General features: G+C 33.0%; 1 protein-coding gene across 1 annotated transcript; it reads left to right on the top strand.

Annotated features, from left to right (window-relative positions):
* The first annotated feature begins 410 nt into the window (after positions 1-410).
* Positions 411-4,316, top strand: LOC113496722. The gene is made up of 3 exons (XM_026876039.1): positions 411-633; positions 2,232-2,319; positions 4,142-4,316. The coding sequence occupies exons 1-3, from the start codon at positions 579-581 to the stop codon at positions 4,278-4,280; spliced, it is 282 nt and encodes a 93-aa protein (XP_026731840.1). The 5' UTR covers positions 411-578; the 3' UTR covers positions 4,281-4,316.
* The last annotated feature ends 6,380 nt before the right edge of the window (positions 4,317-10,696 follow it).

The following is a 10,696-nucleotide window of genomic DNA, read 5'->3' on the forward strand; positions in this document are numbered from 1 at the left end:
TCTTTTTGGCAATGAGGTTTTTTATGATATGGTAAATGTTTTCAACAATATATTTCAATTTCCAGACGTGATTTAAGATCGTATCGAGTATTTTACATGTACAAAATATATGTTGGACTGGTTTTAAATCCGATCGGCACTAATTAATCAATCGTATCTGATACAAAAAAATATGATATCAAAATGCAATCTTGAAGAAGTGGATGAACTTTTTTGTGGTCCAAAGTATAAAAGTTGCACTTAAGATAATTCTTCAACTTTTTACTTAAAAAACACTCATAGTTTACCGACCTTCTTTTTCGAAACAACATTCATAATTAATGTAAACTTCTTTCTTCTAGTACAGACACTTGGCACACGCTACATAAATAATATACATGTCGATAATAAAATAAATAAATGATGACGTCACAATCACTTCGCTACATCTCATGCATCGCACCACAAAACCAGCCTACAAGTACGTAGATCACTAACACATATTTTATAACAATTTTGTTTGCCACTTGTATATAAACAAACGCAGACCAACTTGAGAATTAATATAATTATTAATTGATAACCTTTTTATCGTGACAATGAAGGTCGTGTGTATCATTGTGGCTTTATCAGCTCTATGTCAAATACAATCGCGTAAGTATAATAGATACGTAATTTTAATCAATGTTACTCATTCATTACTCTTCTTACATCAACTAATTGACGGTTGATATTCCTTCCAAGTTTAAATTTTTGGTCCGTTTCTGCCAAACTATAGATCACACTTAATCGTTGGTGTTCATTCCATATTTAAATTCAAAATTCGAACTCACTTCTTCCAATTTTAAAGATGATAATCATTTTTTTCTTTCCAAGTTTGAATTAATTTACTTTACTGAGATGAGTCCTTCATATTTCATTTAATTATTTTTGTTACCGCTTTCATTAAGCATTATAATTATATAGATATCTACCAACACGATTTGTAAAGTGAGTTGGTAACTACTAGAACAGCAATTTTTCCACATAGCCTAAGTCGTTGACTCAACAAACTGACTAATGATTATAACTAGCTTATTCATGCCTCTCTGCATTTCCTTATCTATTGAACTAGCTTTGAACTCCATTCACGTCATGCTGACTCATAAACACAAATAAGAAAATCAGCATTTAATATTATTTCATGAGAAAGTGAAGTGTATTTTTGTCAATAAATCTATCTATTTTTGTCAAATAAAACTATTATTTTTATACGTAACAAAACCCTTTCAGTTTAAACTCATTCTTTACTTATTTTTTTATTCTCTTAGTGTTGTAAGCGAGTCATCCTTTTTTGCATTAAAAAATTTCGCAGAAAGAATAATTTCAGGATTAAAAAAATAATTAAAACACATCATTCATGTTAAAATTATATCATAACATCTAAAGGAGAAACCGAAAAGCAAATAAGCCGTTAAAACTTTTAAGCTGCATAAAAAAAAACAGATTTACTCACACGCCATATTTACTTTCCAATATCAAAACATTATTCCGCTCATGCCGGAGTAATTTCGTTCCTTCATAAATTGCATTCTATCATCGTTCCCCGCCTCATTAACATTTATGAGCACTACACAGTACCATAAATTAATTACTCTATCTAATAACCGCCACTAAATATTAGAGGCTCTCATACGTGAGCCGCGAAATTGAGATATTTCTTCCATTTGCTATGATATTACGGTACTGGTAGGCTAAAGGTGGAAAATAAGCCTTAATGTGTTGTAATAAAGGTGATGAATTAAAATAGTGGATTATTTTGTAAAAGTTGTAATTTTAGACGCATTTTATTTTTTACAGAAAAACCTGAGACAATTTAAGTTTTTTTCGTATAAAATCATAATTCGTTTATTCAAGCAAGGCTATTGTGAAACTCGTATTAAAAGTAAAAAAAGGAAACACCCCTTATCTCCTCATCTACTTCTGTCGATCTGTCTGTATATTACGGAAAATTATGAAACGACCGGGATTGATAAGATTTCGTTTGCAGTAACTGAGGATAATTGTAGGTAGGAACAACACTCAATTCCGATAAAGTAACATCGTGCAAAGGAGAGCACGGTTACATCACTTCACGTTCAATACAATCGCATACAATCTCGTATCATATATCTCGCTACAGAAATGACATCATTTGCATCATCTTACTGTAAATGTATCTTTGATAAGTAGATGTGTCGTGCTATGTCATAATAAATTTAATGGTTTTACAGTGGACTACAGACTCTGCCAGGAAACGCCAAAGGAAAAACACTGCCTTATAGAGTACAGCGTTCGATACAGATGGCCACATGAGCTCAGGTGAGGGTTCTAAAAATGAGTTTTTATATTTACTCTACATACATAAATAATACATGTATTATAATGTTATATCAGCTTTTGAAATTGTTTATTGCTGAGCAACTACCCTGATCTACATAATGTTTGTAGAGTAGTATACATATATCCGTCCACAGCTGGACATAGGCCATGCCATCGAGATCCACCTTCGGCTTCTCGCGTAATTTTTATAATTAACAATCGAGATGACCTTTCCCGAGTTAATTTTTTTTATTTATTTATTTATTTATTTATTATACTATGGAAGACTTACAGCTATATAAAAAACTTGACAAAACTGAGATATCTAGACAACATAAAGCCAATTACAAGTCCTCACTTATAGATATAGACTAAAACTTAAAGATTATGTGAACACACACCATGAAATTTTTGATATAATTACATTGAACACACATTAATACATCGTGTCAAATTAAAGGTAAGTAATGTGCTATTTTTTTAACAAGGATAATTTAGATAATCCAAAAAAAAATTTGTTTACAGTAAAATAAGAATTTATAATTATGAAAATTATTCGAAAAATTTGAGGCTCAAACACCTTCTGGCTGATATCACACTCGTTGAGAAAAGATCAAAACCATGCTGCTTACATATCATATTGAACTGCTTACTCACGCGCACAATATAACTGTTCTGTCTATAATTCGTATAGGTATGAGTTACACGTAAGGGCGGATTGAAACGAAGTAGTTTACCTGGTGCATTAAGATAAAATTTAGATAATAGCTCGGGGCTGTCGATGTTGTTATTAAATATTTTTAACAGAAATAGGCAGTCAGCAATTTCACGCCGGTATACGAGTGGCAAAAGATGGTATTTTTTACAGAGTCGGACATAATCGTTTGAATGGTATGGAGTCTTTTGATGAAAACAAAGAAATTTAATGAATCGTTTTTGTATGTTTTCAATGCGGTCTATGTACTTATTGTAACGCGGGTTCCATATCTGTGATGCATACTCCAGCTGACTTCTTACAAAGGTGCAGTACAAAATTTTAAGTGTCTTGGCGTTTTTAAAGCACTTAGAAAGACGCATTATAAACCCTAGGAGTTTATAGGCTTTTTTCACAATGGTATCGATATGTGCTTCAAAAGTGAGAAACGAATTAATGGCAATAAGTTTTTAAATTATTGTAGCAAAAAAAATTGCAACAAAAAAACAGTTGATGTCGTGTTATAGCAACAGTTCTCTGAAAAGTATATGATATAAATTTAAAAAAATCTTTGTCCTTTTCTTTTGTGTTCTGATTTATTGTTTTCCAATAATCTTCTTGATTCAAAAAGTCTTTCAAGTATTCATTGCCATTTCAATTCAAAAGGAAGTTAGTAGTACTCGTTTCAGCCGACGATGGCTCACTATAAGGCAAAACCCCCTTTAGTATCTTACTTCTGCATGACCCAAAATCCCATACCTACGACCACATGTCGTCAGGCCTCTCCAAGTACACGCCACTGAGATCGATTTTCGGCGATTCTCGCATTCAGCTCCTGCCAGCCGTCTTGCGCAAGTCATCATTCCACCGTGCCTGAGGACCACATGTAATGTGTGTTAATGTAATATTAATTACTACAGTTGCGAAAGTGTCACAGCACACTATATTTAGATAAGTTCGTCCCACAACTTCTTTGGGGGCCATCCCGTTTAATACTGAACAACTTTCCCGCCGTCAAACAGTCATAACAGTTTGGTGGGTTTATAAAATGAATGTTTTTTGTTTAATACCAGTAAAGGATTTAATAATGAAAAAAAAATAAAGCATTAATCTCCTCATTATTTCTAGATACGTGTACAACTGGCACACTAAGTCCTGCTTCGAGATCAGATGGTCGGCCCACTGCGAGGCGGTGACGTCACCGGCTAACAACAACAACTTCCCTACAGAGAGGGAATGCCTCGATGAATGCGGGGGCTGGTCATAGCTCCTGACTGGCATTCAAATAAAGAACTTTACGCTATGAGTATCTTTTGATGTCCTCCTGATTAAAACCTTTTTTTGTCTTTATTAAAAGCTGCAACGGTTTTCTCACGCGTAGTTATTCAGATTGTTCCAACGGTTTGGGACCCAATCGGAGTCCTTAATCACGAGCCGACAAGGCGGCGGGTTTGTGAAATAGTTCGAGGACTCCGTTTGGGTCCGAAACTAGTCGGGCAAACTCTTAAAATACGAGCAAGTAAACCGTTCCGACTCCCGACACCTGATTAAACCTCCTTAGATTGTTAATAACTTCAAGCATATACCTTCTTTCGTTTTGTGAGGGACAAAACAAACTTTATGGTATTGAATAATAAAAGTTGGAAAAAGGTTAAAGTATATTTAGGTAATATCTCGTTTTCTGGAAAGCCGTTTGATCTTGAACTAATAAATATTTAGCAAGTAGATGCCTATTTACGTAGTTTTTTGAAAGCCAAATTATATTTTTCTTCCCAAATAGGTTAGCCTAATGACATGGTTAAGTATGTGAAAGTCATATTATATTTGTTTACTGGACAAAGGCTAGACACAGCTTTTAAGAACACATTTTACTGCGGTTTTAGCGAATATAGGTCATGAAAAACTAGACTTTCAGAGGCATTTGTTTAGAAGTAGGCCAAAAAATGTAGTGAATTATAACTAAGATTCATGATAATTGATTCTTCAAAGTTTGGGTAACGAGCGAACTTAACTGGGCATTTAATACATTAATTTTAAATAAAAATCATATGTACAAAATAAATCGTTTGCAGACTATTTCTTAAGCCTTAAGAATTTCTTTTTAATATCATACTCTGAATGAAGGTGTTTTAAAACTATTTTATTTTGAATTAAATTGACTTTATCATTAAATATCATCAAATAAGAGTGCGATATAATATATTTTTATTTAGCCAAAGATTATCAAAAACGCGAAATGGCGAACCAAAAAGGTAAATGGATAATGGATCACAGGGTATATAGTCTATACAAACATTTATTTATTCTCCCGCTTTTAATTCTGAAAACAACTCAATCGTCCTATCTTACATCAACTTACATTAGATTCTAAACTTACACTGAACGCTCTTTACGCTGACATTTACTGGTTTCATTCACCTACTTTAAAACAAAACAAACAATTGAAATCAGGCCACAGACACGCTACATTACCTACATATGGGACAAACTTTACAGTGACTACGTATTTCAATGAAAACAATAAATGACCGGAAAATTCTGTCAAAAAAAATAGCAGTTGGTTTTTTTACATACTCAAGTTATTTTTATATTCTACATTTTATTGAGAAGTATTTTGCGTAGTATTTATTGAGTTTTAGCAGCACATAGTATAAAATTAATATATTAAATTTACAATAGTCATATTCGCAGAAAAAAATAAAAAAAGAAACCACACAAGCACAGGTGTCAAAGACGAAAATACAATAAAAAAAATACTTTGTTTTTTTTCTGAGATCATGTATTTATTATCACAAATTAAAACAGAACAATAAGTGGGGCAAAGTGTATAATGATCCGAATGAATATAAAATAGAGCAATCAGCATCATCATGGCAGACGAGGCCGGGGCGCGGCGACTAATAGCCGGCCCGCCTAACTTCTGTTGTATTCGCAACAGAGTAATCAATGAACAGAGGCTAGGGAAAAATAATTGGATGTCAATGATTTGATTAAGAACGGCATGCGATGTTTACGTCGGGACAAAGAAGATGAAAGTTTATTGAAGGCGCAGTATTATCTAAGTATGTATTGTGTAATATCGATGTTCACATATAAAGTAACTAGCTGTTGCCCGCGACTTCGTCCCCGTGGGTAGAAGATATAAGTTATGATTTATACCTGCCCTATTTTTTTCACATTTTCCATTGTATCTTCGCTCCTATTAGTCGCAGCGTGATGGTTTATAGCCTAAAGCCTTCCTCAATTAATGGTCTATTCAACACAAAAATATTTTTTCAATTCGAACCAGTAGATCCTGAGATTAGCGCGTTCAAACAAACAAACAAACAAACAAACTCTTCAGCTTTATATATTAGTATAGATATAGATATGAAAAACTTTTTGTATTTTCCTAAAAATGTTTGAGGTCAACTAATCAATCACTTAATCTATGTTGCCTTCAGGGTGTTTCATGGCGTAACGTGGTGGCTGATTGGAACTGATCACTTCTCATGCAATCCTTCTAATGTTAGGTTTTTGGAAATAGGATGTATGTTGTCTATTAAACGTAAAATATAACAGGAACGGTTAAATTTAGAAATACGAATTGGAAGTAGTCGTCTCCATAATAATAAATAAAACAAATTAGTTCAATACTATCCTATGACGTCACTTCAACTGAAAACTAACTAATTAACCTTACTATCTGCACAATTTATTAGTCCTAGTCACAATTGAACAAGATAATATCAGAACTAGCTTGACCTTGCATGTATCATAACAGTAACAAAAGCAATATTCTATCGACGAAATTATATATCATCGAAAACAAAAGAAAGACGACCTAAAACTATGGGTTCCATGTATTTTCTAGGCTTACGTCTTGACATTAAACCTGCTTTGACTAGTTCACAAACTCGAGCAATATATTTAACTGCGAATAATAATAGGCAGAGTACAGACAAACGAGCACTATTGTGCCACGCATAGGAATGGCCGTGTCCTTGACATGTAGCCTCTGTCCGCCCGCCTACTCTGCACCGTCACACCCTAATCCGAGCCGTGGCTTACAGCCAGTGTTTTGTCGCTGTCGCGGCAACAGGCAGCTTTACCGGCCTTTTACAGGATTTTTTACCAGATATTTTTTTAACGTTTACCGCGAGTGGAAATTTTTCCGTTATGGGGAACAAAGTTGTGACGTTCACAGAACAGCAACTAGAAGATTATCAGGTAACGCTTGTGGTTCGTTTGTGTTCCGAGTTTGAAAAGTTGTTTTTTGCAAAGTTTGTGTTTGGAATTTGTGATGTTTGTTTGTTTTTTTTTTATTGACGTTCGGTATGTATGGTTTTGTTAGAGTTCGACAACAGTTTGAGCTTTTAAAAGATTAGTGTTCGAATTGTAAAACAACGATTTGAATTTAGAGCTTTTTGCGTGGAAGTGAAGTTTAAACGTTTGTTTATTTGTTTTTCCAAACAGGACTGTACATTTTTTACAAGGAAAGAAATACTTAGGTAAGAAATGGAAGGAAAAACTGAATTGGTTAAATTTTTGAATGTATCATTTATACTATTTATTTAATTTCGAATATTTATTATATGTAGTAGATCACCACAGAAATAGAGTTGCACATCACATTTCCCTTATTGAATGATGTAAACATTGGCTTTTAATGTTACTACTTATTTTAATACCAAGGTCAAAAATAGCTGTCAACTAGAACTAAACAACAATATCTAACCCATATTGGGTTCGATACCTGCATGGCGTTTTTAAGTTAATACAATTTTCAGTAAAATATTTGAGAAATGTTATTTACCCTTATTGAAATTTTAGCATCTACAGAATGGATGCCAAACAAAAATATTTAATTTTAATGTTGGGCCTATTTATCCTTTCTTATACATAGGGAATCCTATTCATAGAAGAAAATATTACTTCATTTTATTTAATTGGAAGCAGTACTTACTTACCTATAAACATTTAAAAATCGTCCTCTTGGTTCAGCCTTAGGCCTAATTTTTAGTAACTCTTTGTATATAATTTAACACCTTATAACAATCTACCTCAAGTACTTATTGATTTCCTACACTGATTTGTTACAAAGTGCGACAAAACCATAGACAACTTGACCATGAAAGGTCTTCGTCAACGTAAGCTATATTAAAAGTATCGATTTCGTATAATAGTATTAATTTGTGCTACATAGACAATACGTGTCAATGTCGTGCCAAAGTCTCGCTGTGGGATGTGTTATTGTTGTTATAATTAAATAACAAGGATACACATCACTAACGACAGTAAATAAAACGGTTATAGAAACAGATAAACCTGCAAGAGTATCTAAAGGATTTGAAAACTGAAATGTTAATTAATTCGTTCCAAAGAGTTTATTCCATTAATAAAATGATAATTTAATTAATTAACCAAAAAGTTTGTAATCACTCGCATCTACTCTACTTTTCACATTTAATTTAAAAAGATATTTGTCATTACTCAACGATTTTAAAAACAATTCTCATTATTCAAAATTAGAATGTCATTCTATAAAAAAATGTACTGTCACTTAAAAGCAAAACAAAAGAGGCTAAGATTTATTTGCTCACCCGGATTAGGATTAAGCCATTCAGTCTTAAAAAAAACAGCGAGACTTGGGTATATAATAAGACTTAAGTCCAAAACAGCCGGCTATATCCAAAAATAGATAAGCAGCTTAGAAGTGACGCACTATCTATTCGGTATCGATCCCGGCGTCTAACACGTGCAACTGATTTATTAATTAAACGACTTTCGCTTATTAAGTGGTTACTGCCACAAGTACTGGCTGACCTCGCAAATTACAAGGTCCTGAAAATAGATCTTTGATGGTGGAGAGTCATTATTTTGACTTTGCAGTCGCTGCATGCTGTATTCGTCTGCATTCGGTGATACTTGACGCCAACACTGAAATAGTTTGAGGAAAGCTAAAACAGAAAAGTTGTTTTTGAAATTTGTCGTAATTATAAGTCTACTACTACTCTATCTTTAATTTTTATTTGATTGACATTAGACCATGTCTAATTTACATGAAATGGACTAGACAGATAAAAAAATCTACAAAGAGTTTTGTACCTTAGAAATGCTTTACAAAGGAGAAAACATTTTACAACATAAATAATACACTTACTTAGTCATCACTCAATGATGATGACAGCTAAAGTAATGTTTTAGAAAACATGACATTCATCGAATTCGCAATTCAGTCTACATTCCTTTCAGAGTTCAACTTTTGTCATCAAATGGATACGATTTTTACCTATTCATGAACTGTGTGACTCAGCAGTGTCAAAGACTTTTATTTTGACAATAGTTGTATGTACATGTACACGTGTAAAAAATAAACTTTTTTCCCATCATTAAGTAGGCTTTTGACCTCAAACTTACTTAGAAGACTGGGAACTATAATGAGGACGTGCTTTAATATTCTTATTTTCTTCTAAGGAAAGAAATCTATAAAATATATTAGAGAATTAGGTGTTCCTAATTCTCTAATATATTTTATAGATTTTCAGGACCTTGTAATTTGCGAGGTCAGCCAGTACTTGTGGCAGTAACCACTTAATAAGCGAAAGTCGTTTAATTAATAAATCAGTTGCACGTGTTAGACGCCGGGATCGATACCGAATAGATAGTGCGTCACTTCTAAGCTGCTTATCTATTTTTGGATATAGCCGGCTGTTTTGGACTTAAGTCTCATTATATACCCAAGTCTCGCTGTTTTTTTTAAGACTGAATGGCTTAATCCTAATCCGGGTGAGTAAATAATCTTAGCCTCTTTTGTTTTGCTTTTAAGTGACAGTACTTTTTTTTTATAGAATGACATTCTAATTTTGAATAATGAGAATTGTTTTTAAAATCGTTGAGTTAATAGTTGATTTAAGCACAGATGTTAATAACTCGACGATCAAAGCAGTTTTGATGAAGACATCAGTAAATCTCGTTTATAAGAGAAATCTTTTCTAGTACCTACGTTCTTATCAAATTGTTTTTCGTTGCACTCGGGAAATATATAAAACTTTGAAAATTAAGGTTTCATGCTTTTACCGAAATACTCGTAGGATACAAGAAAAACAAAACATCAATGTTTAATATATGGTTGGGCGTATCTGTCACAAATCCTTGCTTTTCTTATTTCGTAGAGTTTAAGAAAAATTTGCATTTGCTTTCACCAAATATGACTGAAATTTCCTGAACACGTTTTTATTACCGAGTAAATAGTATATTGATGTTACTTAAATATTTAAGTTGTTCAGTTTAGGATCCCTTGAGAAAATGACTCGCCTTTCTGCATTTATCTTCTATGTTCCTATATTATGTTTGTTTTTATAAACAAATCTTTCATGCCATCATCTTATATATCACCTCTCATTTACAGGGTGTTCAAAACGCTTCAGAGAGGTGAACCCGGCTTTGGTACCTAAGCGCATGACAGAGAACCAACCACACACTATAGCGGTGCCGGTGGAGGAGATAGAGAAATTTTTCGATATTTAAAATATCGTTGAGGCTTTTTACATTTATTTGTGAGTAAGAAGGTGATTTTATTAAATTTAGTATTTTTTGTAATTCAGTCCCGAAAAATGCGGGTGACCATGTTTATATAGGATTGCTGTCAATAAATGTAATATAGAATCAGAAAACAAAATTAAAAAAAAATCTATCCAAAGC

The sequence above is a fragment of the Trichoplusia ni genome, chromosome 8, assembly GCF_003590095.1.
Source record: "Trichoplusia ni isolate ovarian cell line Hi5 chromosome 8, tn1, whole genome shotgun sequence".
NCBI lineage: Eukaryota > Metazoa > Arthropoda > Insecta > Lepidoptera > Noctuidae > Trichoplusia > Trichoplusia ni.

Coding starts and splice junctions, on each gene's coding strand:
- LOC113496722 (XM_026876039.1), top strand. CDS start 579: ATGAAGGTCGTGTGTATCATTGTGGCTTTATCAGCTCTATGTCAAATA. Junction 634..2,231: donor TCTATGTCAAATACAATCGC/GTAAGTATAATA, acceptor ATGGTTTTACAG/TGGACTACAGACTCTGCCAG. Junction 2,320..4,141: donor AGATGGCCACATGAGCTCAG/GTGAGGGTTCTA, acceptor CATTATTTCTAG/ATACGTGTACAACTGGCACA.